The 17868-nt window shown below is 62.7% G+C and overlaps 2 protein-coding genes across 2 annotated transcripts in view; both read right to left on the minus strand.

Moving 5' to 3' along the window:
* CACNA1S (calcium voltage-gated channel subunit alpha1 S) overlaps positions 1-8740 on the minus strand; it is a 42033-nt gene extending 33293 nt beyond the window's left edge. Inside the window, exons 1-3 of the mRNA XM_036277449.1 lie at positions 8415-8740; positions 6854-6959; positions 1470-1609 (exon numbers count right to left, since the gene is read on the minus strand). Coding sequence (XP_036133342.1) covers positions 1470-1609; positions 6854-6959; positions 8415-8572 — 404 coding nt within the window. The 5' untranslated portion in view covers positions 8573-8740. The remainder of the gene's footprint in view (positions 1-1469; positions 1610-6853; positions 6960-8414) is intronic.
* Positions 8741-10021: 1281 nt separating this feature from the next.
* Positions 10022-10531, minus strand: ASCL5 (achaete-scute family bHLH transcription factor 5). Its single transcript, XM_036277779.1, has one exon. It carries the CDS (start codon positions 10529-10531, stop codon positions 10022-10024), a length of 510 nt encoding a protein of 169 aa, XP_036133672.1.
* Positions 10532-17868: the final 7337 nt, after the last annotated feature.

A 17868-nucleotide genomic window follows, 5' to 3' on the forward strand; every position in this document is an offset into this window, starting at 1 on the left:
GTGACACGGCGGTGCTCTGCGTGGGGCTGTCCCTGACCCTGCTATTCTGCATGCAGGTGTCTGGGCTCCAGACAGAGGCCGACTCCCCACAGCCCTGTTTTCCCTGAGACCGCCCCAGGCCATTAGTGAACAGTCAGCATAATGTCTGCTGCGGCGACGGACAGCGTGGTGCTGAAACAGTGCCCCTGGGCCCAGATCGCCTTGGCCTGAACCCTGGCACTGCCCGCTCGCTGTGTGACCTTGGGCAGGTCGCTTCGCTTCTCTGAGCCTCAGTTTCCCTAAATGGAGAAAACGAGAGGTTTGTTGCGGACATTGGATGAGATGCACACGTCAGGCACATACTCACTGCCGGATAAACACTGCTGTTGTAAGAATGTCATTAAAAGTTCTGTCAGGGCCCGGCCGGTGCAGCTCAGTCACCTGAGCGCCATCCCCTGGACTGAGAGGTCCTGGTTCAATTCCCGGTCAGGGCACATTCCGGGTTGCGGGCTAGATCCCCAGTGGGGAGCGTGCAGGAGGCAGCCGATCGATGTTTCTCTCACATTAAGGTTTCTCTCTCTCTCTCCCTTCCTCTCTCGCTAAAATTAAAATCAATAAAACATATCTAAAAAAGTTCTTTTAGGGGCTCAACTGTGCACCCTAAATTCATAAGGTGAAGCCCTAACCCCAGGACCTCAGAATGTGACTGTATGTGTAGACAGGGTCTTTAAAAAGGTGATTAAGATAAACAAGGCTGTTAAGCTGGGTCCTGACCCAGTCTGACCAGTGCCCTTAGAAGGAAAGGGACTCTGGACCCCCAGAGACGGCAGGGGGCTGTGCATGGAAGACCAACCCTCTGGGGACACAGCAGGAAGGCAGCTTTTGCAATGCGAGGATGGTCCCTCAGGAGGGACCAACCATGCTAAGACCTTGACCTTGAACTTCCAGACTCCAGAATGATGAGAAAGTAAATTCCTGTTGTGGAGCCACCTGTCCGGGGACCTTTGTTACAGCCGCACAAGCTGACTAGCACAGGCTACAAAATGACCCCTTTAGTGACCCCAAACGTTCCGTGAAGAAATGACTAACCCTGGCCGGTTTGGCTCAGCTGAAGAGCGTCGGCCCGTGGACCAAAGAGTCCCGGGTTCGATTATGGCCAAGGGCACGCACCTGGGTTGCAGTTCATCCCCGGCCCTCACTGGGGTCGTGCAGGAGGCAACCAGTCAATGTGTCTCTCTCGCATCGATGTTTCTCTCTCACTCGCTCTCTCTCTTTTCTTCCTGCTGTATCTGAAGATAAATGGAAAATATCCTCAGGTGAGGATTAAAACAAAAAGAAAGGAGAAAAAGAAATGACTGGCTGGTGAAGGCGGAGAAACTACGGCCATTGGAGCCACACAGGTGCTTTCTGGAAAGAATGAGGGACCTGTGTCCTCGCTGGGGAGGGGACGACCTGCCAGGCCTCGGCCTCCGAGGGCCCCCTGGCCTCACCCCAGGAAGACGATGATGAAGTCCAGCACGTTCCAGCCGCTGCGCAGGTAGGCGTCCTGGTGGAAGAGGAAGCCGTAGGCGATGATCTTCATGGCGGCTTCGATCGAGAAGACGATGAGGAAGAAATACTCCAGCTTCTCCTGAGGGAGCAAGGGGACCGCGTCTCTCCTCTGCGCAGCGTGAGCACGCCTCTCCGTTCCTCGGCCGCCTCAGGGCCTTGGTACGTGCCTGGAACCCCCACCACCTCCCGGCCACACACGCCCTCGCCAGCTCCTCCTCCCTACAGGTGTGAACTCGGAAGTCACCCCTCGCCGCGGCCTCCACTGGCCACCAAGCTCCGTCTGAGCCTCTGCTGACGTCTGTCCCCTCACCCCTCGCTAAAAACGCCGGACACATTTCTGTCGCGTTCACCTTGGGTCCTGGAAACTGTGAAGTGTGGGGGCTCCTTCCGGCGCCCAGAACTGCATGAATGAGGGGTCCAGGCAGCCCCTAGAGTGGGCCACACGACACGACCACAGGAGGCAGCCACAGAGGGCTTGAGCAGCACCTCTGCTGTTGCTAAGGGGGTCAGCGCCCCCAACCCACGCCCACCCCGGAGGGACTGCCCACCAGGGCCCCCAGCTGCCCCAGCCCACACCCACCTGGGAGGGACTGTCCACCAGGACCCCCAGCTGCCCCAGCCCATGCCCACCCGGGAGGGACTGCCCACCAGGGCCCCCAGCTGCCCCAGCCCACGCCCACCCGGGAGGGACTGCCCACCAGGGCCCCCAGCTGCCCCAGCCCACGCCCACCCGGGAGGGACTGCCCACCAGGACCCTCAGCTGCCCTAGCCCACGCCCACCTGGGAGGGACTGCCCACCAGGACCCCCAGCTGCCCCAGCCCACGCCCACCCGGGAGGGACTGCCCACTAGGGCCCCCAGCTGCCCTAGCCCACGCCCACCCCGGAGGGACTGCCCACCAGGGCCCCCAGCTCCCCAGCCCACGCCCACCCGGGAGGGACTGTCCACCAGGGCCCCCAGCTGCGGAATCACAGTGCCTTTATTCCAGGAAATGGCCACTCATCAACGACTAGAAAGAAGACTCATTTTCTCCCTCCAAAGCAGTGGACAAGGGGCCTGGGCTCCCAATGGGTCATTAACATGGACAGGGACCCAGCATCCCCCAACGTGTTATTCAGAGAACGTTCCCGAAAGGGGGCCAGGGAAGTATGTATGGACCAGACCGCTTCCCTGGGCTTCGCCCGAATCCCTTGTCCCTGTTTGTAATCCTACGCTTTCTCCATGTTCCAGAAAAACAACAGGGTGCGATCAGATTGCAAGCCCACGCTTTTAACTTACCCCCCCGGGAGGGAGCACCCCTAGAGAGTGCCTGGGCATGGGCCCCGTTCCTCCGAAGGGCAGGCTCCTGGGGTGGCCACAGCGAGAAGGGCAGGGAGCAGGTGAGGTCACGCTGGTTTACATTTTCAAGTAGCTGCAGCCCCAGGGGCCAGACAGCGGGAGTGGGGCTGTGGGCGGGGCCAGACAGCAGAGTGGGGCTGTGGGCGGGGCCAGACATCGGACTGGGGCTGTGGGCGGGGCCAGACAGCAGAGTGGGGCTGTGGGCGGGGCCAGACAGCAGAGTGGGGCTGTGGGAGGGGCCAGACAGCGGAGTGGGGCTGTGGGCGGGGCCAGACAGCGGAGTGGGGCTGTGGGCGGGGCCAGACAGCGGAGTGGGGCTGTGGGAGGGGCCAGACAGCACAGTGGGGCTGTGGGAGGGGCCAGACAGCGGAGTGGGGCTGTGGGCGGGGCCAGACAGCGGGAGTGGGGCTGTGGGCGGGGCCAGACAGCAGAGTGGGGCTGTGGGCGGGGCCAGACAGCGGAGTGGGGCTGTGGGCGGGGCCAGACAGCGGAGTGGGGGCTGTGGGCGGGGCCAGAGGGCCCAGAATAGCAGCAGCCTCACAGGCGTGGGCCAGCACCTGCTGCTGTCTGTACTGCCCCCGCCTGTCTTGCCGCCACCCAGAGCGAGCCTGTCCAGGGCCATGGGCCACAGAGCGGGTCGTCAGTTTCCTGGCCCATGAGCTGCAAGGCCCATCCTGACACGGAGTGCCTGGGTCAGACACGGTGCCCCAGGGACGCCATGTGCACGGGTGGAGGTGGGGGGACACCTGTGTCCTGTCCTGTGTCGTGGGAACAGAGTCTCAGTGTCCACAGGGACACCTGTTCCAGGCGTTTAGGAAGGGCTGCCCTGGGCACACTGGGATGACCTGGCTGACCCTCCAAGGTCAATGTCATCAGCATTCCCTAAACACTCTGCTTCCTTTAAGACCCCCAAGGGGCCATCAGCCGATGGGGAGCAGTCACGGTACAACGAATGCTTCTTGCTGGCTCTGTGCCTTGGACACAGTTCAAGGCCTCGGGGAGCCTCACTTTCCTCATTTGTGCAACAGGTGATGAGAACTTCATGGCACCCTGCAGGGATGCACCTGCCCTCACCTGGCACCTGCCAAGGCTCCGTGACTTCTCTCTGGAAGCCCGGCCGCCGCGTCCCTGCGCTCTGTTGGTTTTCACCGAGCTGTGGCTGTGGGTGGCTCTGTCCTGTCCTGAACTCAATGTGCTCACCCTGAAGTCTTCCTCCCCCTGAAACTGCTCTTTGTCCTGGGGCTGTCTCAGCTGGTGGCACCCCGCGTCTCTCTGGACCCCGCCCCCTGCCAAGCTATTTTTCTTCTTCACCGGTGGCTGAGCAGGCAGCTCCCCTGGGGAGCCCCCTGCTATCTGGTGGCCATGCTGCTCACAGGGCTCTGGCATCTGTCTCTGTGACCACCTCAGCCTCCAGGTTTGTAAAGTGACCCATTGGGCATGAGGCAATGGTTATATTTAGCCCAATAAACTCAACCCAAAGACAGGTCTGAGCAGATCTGTCCTGCCTCCCACCCCCCGGGCTGGGCTCTGTGGGACATCAGCGTGGGCTGTGAGGGTTGGGGTGCAGAGGAGGAAAGAAACGGGATTGATCGGGCCCCTCCCAAGCGCCAGGCGGGACGCGAGGTTGGCACCCGTCGGTAGAACAGTCCTGAAGAGTAGGCACCGTGGTCCTTGGGCACAGGCTCAGAGTGGGTAGGAGCAGCCGGTGAAACACCAGCTGGTCTGATTCGAAACCCAGCGCTTCCCCATGGCTCCCCAAAGATGGCACAGCTGGGCAAAGTGCTCGGGTTTGGCCACGGTGTTCCTGTCCTCTTGGTGAGTGAGGAGCGGGCAGGCTAAGGCCAGGATAAGCACTGGGTGCCTGTGGGGGGAGTGCACAGTCTTGGGGGGACTCATGTCATTTTGGCCAGACCCTTGTTGGGTGGCCCAGGCTCCCTGCCTATGCCCTGCAGGTCCTGGCTCTCTCGTGGGCAAGGCCAGAGCCACGGTGCCAGGGGCTGCCGGCAGCAGTCTTGGGCACATTCCCGACCCTATAAAAAGACAACCATCCTGGGTGCCAGAGGCTGAGACCACAGCCTCGCTGCAGACTGTGCAACAACCTGAACCCCAGGAATGTCCCAGGGGCCCTGCCCTGTCTGCTGACACCAAGGGGCCGTGCCACTGTGAGGCCAGGGAGGGGCTGGCCCACACTGACCAGGCTGCACTGGGCCTGCCTGACCACGGTTAGCAAAACCGTCTAGAACTTGGAAATCAGGCAAAAGGTCCTTGTGATGTCACGGTGGACATTCTACAGCAGGCCTGGCCAAGGGTTATTTCTCTGCTAACTTATGGGGCTGCTCAGCCATAGGGGACTGTGGCCCTATTCACGCCTCAGGCCGGTGGTTTCTGGTTGGCGGGAGGGGGCCTCCTGGTCCCTGCCCACTGGCTACCAGCAGCACCTGCTCTCCGCACATCTGTCCCGGGTCCTCTTCAACCCTCAGCCGGAGCTGCTGTGTGACCCAAGCACCGCCGACCCTCTCTGGGCTTCACCATAAAGAGCCCTCACCGACCTCTAGGAGCCATCAGCTGACATTAGAGGGGGGATCATCACCCTGAGAAGGTCTCTGTCAGGTGTTCCTCCTCCAGGCAGCCCACCGTCCCCTGTCCGGAGCTGCAGCCCTGAGCCAGGGCCGCGGGACTCCAGCCACGGGCCAAGCAAAGCGCCGGACCCCTGGAAATGTCTGGGGCCACCACTCTTTCCGTTCGAGATGGAAAACGGCCGACCCACCCTGGTGCGACTGAATACCCTCCCGGAGGGCAGTTTTCCCCAAAGTAGTCAACTTCCTAGGGAGCTGAAATGGAACTCAGGCCCCAAATCCGCAATCCTGCACGGGGCGGGGCCAGATCCTCCCGGACCCAGGACCGCGAGCAGCCTGCTGTGCAAGGCGGGGCCCTGGACTGTCCCTCAGGGTGGCCCCGCCCACAGCTGTCCCGCCTCCTGCCCAGCTCTCCCTTGCAGCCCAGCAAACAGAAACCCCGCTTCTGCTTCTGCCGACGCCACGGACTCCCTGGAAACCAGTCAGCGGGGTGGGGACAACAGCTCTCAGCACCCCCCCCCCCCCGCCCCACGCAAGGTGCGTGCGTGCAGGGCCCGGCCTGTTGGACCCTGTCTTTTGGCTCCGCCCCGCCCCTCGGAGCCTGGACTACCTGCAGACCAGGGCTTCCAGGGACTTCCCCACGCTGCCATCACCATGGCAATGCGGCCTTGCAGGGCGGGGCTGGAGGTCACCAGCCTGAGTTCGAGACCCTCCGAGAAGGCAGCGTAGGGTGTCTGGGCCAGGCACCCCAAGCCTCAGTGTCCTCTTCTTATAATGTCCCACCCTCACAGGGGAGCTACAGGGACTAAGACCCTAAACTAAACTGAGCCCCGGACCTGACGTCTCTCGGTAAATGGGAAGCATTTTTATTAGTACCTGGCTTTGGGTAAGAACATCCTTTACCTTAAGCCTCCGTTTTCTCTCCCATAAAACAGAGTGAGGTGGGAGAAGGTGGGACCCCCGGTTCTGACCTTCCAGCTGTTTCTGGTTCTATCTCATGTTATAGACAGAGAGCAAGGAGAAAGGGATGCAGAACCCCCAAATCCCTGTGCTGCCCTTCCTAAGGGAACCCCCCAGGAAGGCGGGCTTGGAGGAAAGGGTTCATCTCGATTCTGTCCAGGAGGGGAAATGGGCAAGCAGCCCTCATAGCTCCTGGCTGAGCCCCTAGGCCTCAGGTTCTGCATCTGTCTAATGGGACTTCCCTGTGGGGCTGGGCTGAGGACACCAGGAGCTTGCTCTGGAAGGCAGCGGGCACCGTGAGCGCTCTCTGAAGCAGAGAGGTCAAGCCCCCGCCCAGCCCTGCTGGTGGTTTGGGGGGTCTGCGTCAGCATCATCCTCCAGCACACAGCCCGCCACAGGGCCTCCAGGCCTGGTGCTGGCCCGAGGGGCTGGGAAGGGGGCGCCGCTTACCAGGCCGAGATTCAGAGAGTTGTTGTCATCCTCCGGCATGGGCATGTACACCGCCAGGGCCACACAGTTGGCGAAGATGGTCAGTAAGATGATCATCTCGAAGGGTCTGGTGCCGGGGTTAAGGAGAGCCCTTGAGTGAGGGTGGGTTTGCAGGGTTAAGGGTAAGAGGGCGCTGAGGGTCACCTGGACTGTGACTCCAACACCCAGCCGAAGGGCCTGGCCCCTCTGCAGGTGGAGAAAGGCCCCGCCTCCCCAGGGGAGCAGGTCCTTCAGGCTTTGAGGCCGAGACACTCTTGGCCCAGGCTCCACTATAAAGGCCACGGAGTCTAAGGCTGCACTCTAAGCAGCCGTCCGCCCCTCCTGCCCTGCCCTCTCCCCAGGAGCCTGACCACCTGGGGGGCTCACTTAGAGAAATGGGGTGATGGAGGAGAGGCTAGGTGCCTGCAGAGAGGGACCAGGAAAGGGGACAGTAGCAAGTGAAACCTGAGCTTTAGACCCTGAGGAAGGAGTGGATGACCACCGAATGGACCAGTACCCCCAGAGACGCGCACAGCCCCCCGACACACCCAGCCCTGCACAACCACCTTCCAGAGTCAGCCCAGGCCAGGCCAGGGTCGGTGGGGGAGCCCAGGGAAAGAGGGGAGGGAGGCCAGCCTACTGGGCAGCCTGGTTTGGCAGTGCAGGTGCAGAGGCTTTCGAGGGAGGGAGCGAAGGCCCAGAGGGCGGAGGAGAGCCCCCCTAAACCAGACCCTGTGGAGGCAGGGAGGGCAGCAGCTGAGGCTGGATGGGGTGAGTACAGCTGAGGGGGCAGGGCTTGCTCTGACTCAAACTATTCCAACCTGGTCCCAGGTTTTCCTGCCTGTTTACTGCCCTTCTCGTCGGGACAGCTGGTGGGAGTCTGGCTCCCAGAACCCTTCGGAAATATTTCAGATATTCCTGACCCTCTCGGAGACGCCTCCCTCCTCCGTATGCCACCTTCCTCCCTTCCCCAAATAACCCAGACTCCTCCATCACCCTCCCGCCCAGAGCCAGCTGAACGGAGGAGGGGCTTCCAGGCCCTGACCCTGGGGGGCGGGGTTGAAGCTCAGGGCCAGGCTGTGGGCCCCGCTGCCTTCCTTCAAGCCCAGTCCCTCCCCACAGCCCATGGCCCTGCTCATCCCCCCTCTTCACTCACTCCTCCCATCAAGGGGAACCCCCCTCCGCCTTAGTCTCCCCCATCCTATCTCAAAAATGAGGCTGTTGCTTCAAAAACCTAAGGGGAACCCCGCAATTATGTGGACTTGTGCACACCTGCCAACAACCCCCAAAACCGCCCAGCCCTGCCACAGACGGTCAGCGTCAGGAGGCATCTCGGTGGTCACCAGGACCTGGCTACCCACTCGGGCCCCAGAAGGCCCCCCTCAGGTCCTCCCCCTCCCCCTCAGCTGAGGCCTTCCTTCCCAAAGGCTCCTCTCTTACAGTCACCCCATCTCCAAGTCCCTGCCTCCCGGCCCCCTTGTGCGTGGTCCGTGGCCACCCCTCCCCTCCCACGCTGCGCACGCGGCCCTGGCCCGGAGGATACTTCCACTCCACGATGCTGATGCAGGCCTTCCGCAGCGGGTTCCGCAGGGTCAAGCACAGCAAGGCCCGGGGGGGCCTGGGCAGAATCTCAGGGACAGGCTTCTTGGGCTGCTTCTTCCTCAGGCCCTCGTCCTGGGGGGAGGATGGCTCCGGCTCCATGTTCCCGGCAGCCTCCCTGTCTCCCGCACCCCACCCCACTGCCCTCTCCTCCCTGCGTCCCCTTTGCCCTGGCCTTGGGGACTGGCCGCTGAGTCTGCAGGGCCAAGCCTGCCGCTGGGCCAGCAGGGGTGGGGCGGGAGGATTACTCTCTGCTCCCAGGGAGTAAAATTAGCCCCTGAGGCCAGGCAGCTGTCATTTCTTCCCAGCCCAGCGAGTGACATCCCAGTATGTCCCGGGGAGGGTGGGGGAGGGTGGCGGAAGGCATTTGGGCCTGGGGGCGGGGGGGGGGGCAGTGGGAGCAGGATGGACCTTTGCGGCTGGGCAAGATCTCAGGAAAGGCAGACCCCAACATGCTCCCCCAACCACAGACAGGCTCCCTTGTGCCAGATTAGCTCTGCCTCCCCAGCCCCGTGACACTGTCCAGAAAAGGTGCCCAGTGGCTGGTCTGCTCAACGCACAGCCCCCTCCCACCTCAGCACCTGCACTACCAGGAGGCCGGGACTCCCCACCCTCACCCGCCCCCATCAGGGAGGTGAACCTCCGCACACAGGTGGAAGGCCCCCAGAACCACCGCTGGGGCACAGCACCTGCCACGTTGGGGTGATGGTGTGCTTCGGGGCCCCCCTTACTGTCCCCGGAGGACATGCTCAGCCCCATGAAAACGTGGTTGAGAACACCCCATACCCTTCACAGCAAGTGCCCAGGTGGAATGGGAGTGAGAGAGACACCGGGCACATGAGGGCAGACCATGGTTCAGGAATCACTCCACACAGTTTATTTCGTCCCTTGGTGCAAACGGTGCCAATATACCCATACGGTCCCACCGCCCACACAGCACACAGCAGACGGAAAAAACAGTCCTCACCCAACGTGGTGGAACAAAAGCGAGAAAAGACACCAGAGCTGAGGACGGGGATGGTGGCCCTCCATCAAGGAGGCCAGAGAGCGCCCCAGGGGGGCAGGAGGGGGCTGCAAACAAGCTCTCGAAGAGGCACTAGCACTTGAGGCGTCTTGTGGCGAGTGGGGCAGGGCGCATTCTAACCAAAGCCTGGCTGGCCTCCTGGGGACGCACAGACCCAGGGCCGTGCCCGTGGCTGGGAGGACGGTGCAGGGCACCCTGGCCGGCTGGGCACAACCATGAGCTTTCCACGGTGCGGGGCTGAAGCGGAACCGGAGCCAGACCCCGAGTGACCGCCCTGGGCGGCTCTCCAGCGGGCTAGGGCAATCGGACGGCGAGGCAAGCTTCCGCAGGCCCTGCTCCCCGCTGCGCCCACCTGGCTCCTTCGTCCCTGTTGGCCGCTCACACCCTCCTCCGGTCGGCAAGGAGGAGGCCGCGGGGGGGTGAAGAGGGGTCGCAGACAGTGCGCACACCTCCGAGGGTCCGGTCCCGCCCGCCCTGACTGCGCAGTCCCCGGCACTCTCGGCAGTGGGGCGGTCCTGCGGCCCCGATCACTGGCTGGGCTCCTCGGACTCCAAACCCGGCGAGGAGGAGAAGCGGGGGCCCTCGGGCTGCGGGGCGTCGCCGGGGCGCTCGGGCCGCGGGCTGTCGGGGGCGGCGCGCAGCAGCTCCTGCAGGTGCCGGATGTAGCGGATGGCGGCGCGCAGCGTCTCCACCTTGCTCAGCCGCCGCTCGGCCAGCGCGCCGGGCAGGTGGCCGCGGAGGCGCGCGTAGCCCTCGTTGACGCAGCGCACGCGGTGCCGCTCGCGCTCGTTGCGCTTGTGGATGAAGGCGGGTTCGAATGGGCAGTCGTAGGCCGCGAGGGCGCCCGGCCCGGGCGCGCAGGGGAACAGGCCGGCGTAGGCAGCGGCAGGGCCCGGGAACAGCAGAAAGGGCACAGCGCCCGGGGGCTCCGCGGGCAGGGGTGCGGGCCGGGGAGGGGGCGCGGTTCCCAACTGCATGCCGCCGGGTGGTGCCGTGGGTGCCCGGTCCATCAGCGCCCGGCAGAAGTGACCGTTCATGGCGCCACGGGGCGCTGCAGCCAGAGCCAGACCCTCCCCGAATCGCCCCTGTTCGGGGTCTGTGCGTCCCCACCACGGGGACGGGTCACATCGCCAGCAGCAGCTCGAGGGTTCCAGGACTGGTTAGGGTTTCTCTTCACTCTCTGGGGTGGGTTCCGCGGTCCCCCTAATGGGCTCCATCGCTGTGAACTGGGGTGGCGCCTGGCAGAGACTCAACAAGCACAGGCTAGAACCCAGCCCGGTGCCGCAGGACCCTGGGCCCGCACTCTCCTCCACTGGCCATGGGCACCCGCCTCGCCCGAAGCCCCGCGTGGGTGCCTCCCGCGGGCGCGAACCCCGCGGCTCTGAGCTGGGGCTGCAGCGTTGGGCCTGGTTCCGCTCTGCGTTGGAGACCGGGCTGCTCGGAGGGTCGGAATGACGGCTGCTGTCAGGACCTCGCCAGCTCCCCAGAGGGTCCCAGGGAACCGTCCTAAGTTAGAGGAGTGGACAGACAATTCGGTCAGGAAAGGGCCACAGTGATGGGCCCCCGTCACCCCTCCCCGCCCCAGAAAGGAACTGTAGGCTTTGTGAGGGGAGTGGGGGCTGCTGACGAGGAGACAGAGAGCAGGTTCCGGCCCTGGGTTCACCCTTCCTGTCGACAGAACTAAAACACCCCCACATGCCCGGCTGCTGTGGCTCAGTGGCTGAGCATCAACCCTGCACCAAGAGGTCGCCGGTTCGATTCCCGGTCAGGGCACATGCCCAGGTTGTGGGCCTGATCCCCAGTGGGGGCATGCAGGAGGTGGCCCACTGATGTTTCTATCTCTCTCCCTCTCCGTTCCTCTCTCTCTAAAATTAATAAAGAAAAAAAATTTCAAATAAGTAAATAAAACACCCCCACAGGAGGGTAATAATACATGAGAATAGAAAAAATGTACCACAAACATCTCCAGGCCTGACTTATGACAAGTGCCGATGGAATCCTGCCCTCGCGGGGTCTGGTCACTGATACCTTCCAGAGCCTTCTGTCCGAGGGGCTCAGAGACAGTCCAGCTCCAGGAGCTGCACCCCTGGGAACCAGATGAGCAGCCCCCTTGCTCAAGCTCAGAAAAACTCAGAAGTGGGACCCTCCCGGCTCAGAGACCTCCAAGACCGGCAGAAGCCTGGCAGGACCTGCTCTGATCCACGGACTGGGCAGAACCAGTGGTCCACAGCGCCCCCGTGTGGCCACGAGACGCTGTGGCGGCAGCAGATGGAGTTCCAGGTTCAGAGCTGGGGCCAGAGGTTTTAACTCCCTTATAGCTTCCCGTGGGGACTGTGGGCGTGCCCAGGCGTTTGGGGGGAATTTGGGTGGCACCAAACGGAGTTACCAGTCTCTGATATTGTCAGCGAGGCAGGGACAGCCTTGGGAAGAGCTCCCAGAGGCTGAGACCCTGGGGTGTGGCTACGAAAGACCTCAGACCACACATCCACCCCTGCATGCCCTGGGCATGGTGGGCACTGATGCCCACGTCCAGCTGCTTCCCACAGTCTCTCCTGTCCTGGTAGGAGTCTAAAGGAATCCCCCCACACACGGGCCTGGTTTTCTTTTCTCAAGTCTTTAAGAAATAGGGCAGCCCAGCCAGTGTGGCTCAGCGGTTGAGCGTCGACCCTGCACCAAGAGGTCACCAGTTTGATTCCCGGTCAGGGCACATGCCCAGGCTGTGGGCCCATCCCCAGTGGGGGGCCTGCAGGAGGTGGTCAGTCGATGTTCTCTCTCATCGATGTTTCTGTCTCTCTCCCTCTCCCTCCCTTTCTCTCTAAAGTCAATAAAGAAGAAAAATTTTGCCCTGGCCGGTTTGGCTCAGCGGTTAGAGCGTCGGCCTGCGGTTCAGAGAGACCCGGGTTCGGTTCCCACTAAGGGCGCGTACCTCGGTTGCAGTTTGTCCCTGGCCCTGGTTGGTCGTGCGGGTGGCAGCCACTCAATGTGTCCCTTTCACATGTTTCTCTCTCTCTCTCTACCTCTCATTCTATCTGAACAAAAAGTGGGAAAAATGTCCTTGGGTGAGGATAAAAAAAAAAAGAAGAAAAAACATTTTTAAAAGAAATGGGGCAACGGAAATACTGTGCATGGATTCAGTGTGGGTCCATCCGCCTGTCCATCCGCCTGCCCACGAGCCCCCAGGGACCCATGCGGCCCGGCTCTCAGGGGCAAGCTCGGAGCTGTGCCGGGGTGGCTGAGAGCAAAGCGCATGCTGAGCCCGTGCCTGCCGCACACCCTGCGCTTTGCACCTGCTGGACTCTGTCCTCAGGGTCTGCGCCTCGGACAGTGCCCCTTACAGACACGGAGATGGAGGCTCAGAGAGGCATAGCCGCCTGCCCCAGGAGCACAGCAGCTACACGGCCAAGCGCGTGGCTCCACGTGGGTGCTGAGGACCTGACCACAGACTGTCACGACAAGGTGCCCTCTCATCGCCACCGCTGCCTGACCTACCGTCTGTGGTACCTGAGCAGCTACCGGGGCCTGAGCCTGAAGGTCAGCACTTTCTGTCCGTGCTGCTTCCTCGGGCACAGAGGGAGGAAGTGCGGCATGTTTGCAGGGACACGGTCTCTGCTCACTTCACAAGGAGGCACCGCGATTGCTGCGGCCGCTGACTCCATGCCCTCGAGGGAACTGTCCATCCCCACGTGACTGGTGGAGAAACTGAGGCTCAGAGTGTCAGTGAGCCTAAGGCAGACCATACTTCCAGGGAACCGCAGGGTTAAAAATTTTTTTTCTTTATTGATCTTCAGGGTTAAAAATTTTTTTTCTTTATTGATCTTTTAGCGAGAGAGAGACAGAGAGAGAGAGAGAGGAAAGAAGGAGAGAGAGATAGAAACATCGATGAGAGAACATCGATGGGCCTCCTCCTGCATGCCCCCCACTGGGGATCAGGCCCACAACCTGGGCATGTGCCCTGACCGGGAATCGAACCGGCACCCTCTTGGTGCAGGGTTGATGCTCAACCCCTGAGCCACACCGGCCGGGCTGAACAGCAGGGTTTTAAAAGCAACACGATGCTGCCGTAGTCCTCGCTCTGTGCCAGACACTCGTCTAAGCTCGTGGGACTCCATCAGCGGTAGATGGGACAGCCCAGGACCAGCAAATGGCCTGTGGTCAGCCAGCTGCTCAGTGGCGGAGCTGGGACTTGGCTGGGCAGTGGGCTCTGGAGGCTGCGCCCCACCCACGGCCCTGCACCTCTCCAGCTGTCTCCCTTGGCCACACACAGCCCGGTGCTCCCTGGCCTCCAGCCTCTGCATCTTACTCCTTTCCAGGTGAGTCCTCCAGCTGCCGTGCACCCAGAAGCGACGTGCTTCAGTCTCTTGTGCACAACAGGCCACAGCCCGTGCCAGGGGCTCTCCAGCCGGCAGCAGCCCCTCGCCTGCCTTCCCCCCCGCCAGCCGGAGAGGCTGGGCTGTTTTGCTTCCTTTGGGAGGTAAGCGTCCAGTGACTAAGCCCCAGTGAACCTGTTCTCGGCCTCACACCCCAGCCGCCACCCCGTGCAGTTACCTCCTGGTTGGCTCCTCCAGCAGCCGTGCTGGGCCCGCAGCGACCTGCAGCCTGTGGGCCTGAGGCGGGGCCGTGGGACCTCGATGCTGCCGCCTGTCCTGTCCTGGCGTCTCGCAGCCTCTGCTCGGCACCAGGAGCCAGGTACACTTCACCTGACGGAGCTTCAAACGGCGGCGGCGACACACCCAGAAGGGGAGGGAGCAGGGCGGAGGGCTCCTCTGATCTGGGATCCGCCTGAGGAGGAGAGACTCCTGGCCTCTGTGATTGGCCACCTGAGTCCCTAAGGGCAGCTGGTGATGCTGTGTCCCCAGAATGCGGCCCAGCTGAGCACCCTGGGCGGGACGACCCGCCTGGTGGAAGTGTGTGGGTTAGAGCAGGCACCTGCGAGTGTGCAGGCAGGAAGACAGGGGTCCCCCAGGGTTAGGGGGGCACAGCTCTCTCTGACAACACCAGCTTGGGTGTCGGGGCTGTTAGGTGACCCCTGGGCGCTCCTGGGCTGGACTGGGGACTAGGAAGCTGCAGCGTTTTGGGTCCACTCAGCATCCGCCCTGAGCCCCCTGGCCCCCTGGCCCCTTGGCGCCTGCAGAATAAAGACCCTGCTTGGCACTTTCCACCCCCAGTGACCCACGGGGAGCCTGAGATGGAGCTGACAGAGGTCAGCTGGGACCCAAACCAGCGCACTGGCACCCCGGCCTCCCCAAGTTCCTGTCGCAGCCCAATGGCACTTGCTGCTTTGCTAATATTTTCTTTACACGCACTCAACCCCTTTTCTTGTCCTTCACAATAATGTCCGCGAAATCTTGCAGCTGATGTACTGACTACACCTCTTTTTTTTCTGATGCTCATTAAAACAATAACTACCACCTGACACCGCCTCGTGGGTTAGCCGCGTTTTGGGGAAGAATGAGCGGCTTTAACCTCCTCCCTCTCTGTCGGGAGAAGCCAAGGTGCAGGACAGCACCTGCTGCTCCAGGTCACACAGTGAGCCAGGCCGGAGCCAGAGCTCCTAGCTTGCAGCTGGAGCCCTACCCTCCATGTCCACCCTGAGCAGAGAAGCCCAGTGCCCTCGGGGTCAGCCTACCTGCAGCCTTGGCTCCCCCTCAGCTCCACTCCTGGGGCCACCGGGGGCCGAGGGAGACATCACAGCAGCACCCTGGGGAGGTTCTGAGGTTTGACAAGGCTGGACTTAACGGCAGGTCTGGGTTTTCTGGTCACAGAGTGGGAGGTGCCTGTGAACTAGCAGAACCCTGACCGATGGGCGGGGGTAAAGCTGTAATTAGCAGGAGGAATGATAGCACAGCCACACTCAGACGGCTTCCTATGCAAAAGGCTTATTCTGTGTGCTTTGTACATTAAAGACTCGTTCCTGACAACCCAGGGCAGGAGGTAGTCCCTCCATCCATAGCGAGGAAACGGAGGCAGGAGTCCTTCAAACGTCCTTGGTTGCCCGCTAGTAAGTAACAGTTGGCATCTGCCCCAGGCTACTAAGCATGTATCTCGACAGCCCCTCTTTACTAAACAGAGGACTGGTCTTGGGGTTTGGGGCCTGGACCCCTGCAATGGTCACCATCATTTGATGGGTGCTCACCACAGGTGGGGCCTGGGCCCTGGTGTTTTAGAGACAAGACGACTGGCTCGGGGCTGGTGGAGTGGCCACAGGGCCAAGGGGTTGATGAGCCTGGTCCATCCCGGAGGGCAGTGGGGCACAGGTCTGGGTGTCTGTTCCCACCCTTTTAGCTACTTCTCCACCAGGCTCTGCTCTGTCCTCACCCCCCACCCCCCGACAGGAGTGAGCTGTGGGATCTGGGGACAGCGCCTCCCCCTCCGTGCCTTCCTGCACCACCTGGGTGAGCACGTGTCTCAAGGGCCCATCAACACCCCTTCCTGCAGCGGCCCCACCCCAGCACCCCTGACAACGGGCTCTAGGGCTGCAGGCCAGAGGGCCGGAGGTCATGGCCTCAAGGCCTCCCCGACGTCAGGAAAGAACAGCAGCCTCAGGAGACGGTTCCGCAGGAGGTAGGTGACGTTATCTCTGCAACGTCCCCTGAGAATGAAGACACGGGTGGGGGCGGTGGTGGGAGTGTGGAGGGGACAGACTTCCACCACCTGGAGGGCAGCCGCTGGGCCTTGTGAGGGATGTGGGGACGCAGACAAGGGAGGAACCTCCAGGTTTCGGGCTGGAACAGCTGGGTGGGGGTGGTACCCCTGGTTCGGATGAAGAACAGAAAAGAGCCGAAGATGAGTCGAGCCTTGGTTGCTCGTTCTGACGGGCTCCGCGGCACCAGGGCGGGGGCGGGCCTGCTGAGCCCAATGGACGGGGCGGGTCTGGGCAGAGACAGACCTCTGGCACTAACCCTGGAGACCATGAAGGAGAATACACGTTTGGGGGGATGCTGAAGATAGATGGAGCAGAGGGGCTGAGGGGGCCCTGGGGAGTAGCAACATCAGGGAGCCGCGCAGGGAGCCCAGTGGGCAGCGAGGGCCCCGGAGCCACGCGGAGAGGTTCATGGAGGGCCCGCCGTGGCCGAGGGTTCTCGCCTCAGCAGGCGAAGCAGGACCCCTGTGCGGCCTCACTGCAACCTCACTGCGGAGGGTCCGGGGAAGGACCGAGGCGGAGGTGGGTGGACGGCGCGGAGACAGGTAGGCGTGTCCCCTGGTGGACGTGGGGCCCACAGAAGGCACTTTGAGGGCAGGAAACCTGAGCATGTTGACAGGACAGGAGGCAGGTGAGGCTGAAGAGGTGCTGGAGGCCCGGGTGGGGGCTCGGAACAGGAGGGGTGTCTACCCCAAGACCACAGCGAAGGTCAGGACCTGGACGACGACAGTGTCAGGTGGGCAAGAGCTCAGCTCCCGGGGCCGAGGTCACACCTGTTTCCGTGGAGTGAGGCAGGATTTCGAGGGGGCGGAGAAGTACGGGAAGGCCCGGTGACCCCTGGAGTGAGCCTCGGTGAAGCATGAACCCAGAGGACCCGCGGCCGCGAAGGGGATGGGGGCAACCACGAGCCTGCAGAGCCCTGGTGGCCCCTGAGCAGGGCGGGCCGCCCAGGGAGCAGCAGGCAGTGAGGTTAGAGCCTCCCCGTGGGGCAGAGCACACGGGCCCGGGAGCCTCCGCGCCCTGGTGGCCCCAGTGGGTGTCGGGTGTGCGGGCACCAGGGTAGAACGGTCCTGGGTGCTGGTTTCTCTGCCCGGCCTCCGTCTCTGGCACGGGGACCCGTCAACCCCACCGGACTTCTCGACGGCTGAGCACACCAGCTCAGGGTTCCCCGACAACTGTCGCCTCGGCTGCTGCTTTTCTGGACGCCGGCCTGCACGCCGCCCCTCGCCCACCGCGGGCTCTGAACTCTGCAGACTGGAACCCGCCTCACCAACGCCAGAGCTCCTCCCGGGGGTCTCAGCACAGGTAAGGGACAGCCCTTGGGACAGACGCCCAGGTCACTGGTCCCTCCAGCTCCGTTGCTGCCTGGGCCCTGGACCCCACTTGAGGTGGGATGGAGCTGACCCAGCACCGGGGCCTCTGATGGCCCCTGGAAGCGGCTGGCACTCTTCTCCCGGGTGCTGTTTCCTGCGGCCCCACCCCTTGACACCTGGTGGGTTTTATGTGGGGAAACGGGTTCGCAGTGAGCACCACCGGCTGAGACACGGACAGCGGGCGCGGCTGTGTCAGGAGGAACAGAAAGGGTCTCAGGATGACTCCCGAGGGCTCCCGCTCCTGGAAGAGGTCGGACCGTGAGCAGCCGCATCCAGCCCCCCGTCTCACCCTGGCCGCTGAGCAGACCCCGCTGTCCGCCCCCAGGGCTGTGTCTCCGCCTGGACCTGCCAAGGACACTGC

This window comes from Molossus molossus, unplaced genomic scaffold, assembly GCF_014108415.1.
Source record: "Molossus molossus isolate mMolMol1 unplaced genomic scaffold, mMolMol1.p scaffold_m16_p_23, whole genome shotgun sequence".
In the NCBI taxonomy this organism is placed as follows: domain Eukaryota; kingdom Metazoa; phylum Chordata; class Mammalia; order Chiroptera; family Molossidae; genus Molossus; species Molossus molossus.

Coding starts and splice junctions, on each gene's coding strand:
- ASCL5 (XM_036277779.1), bottom strand. CDS start 10,531: ATGAACGGTCACTTCTGCCGGGCGCTGATGGACCGGGCACCCACGGCA.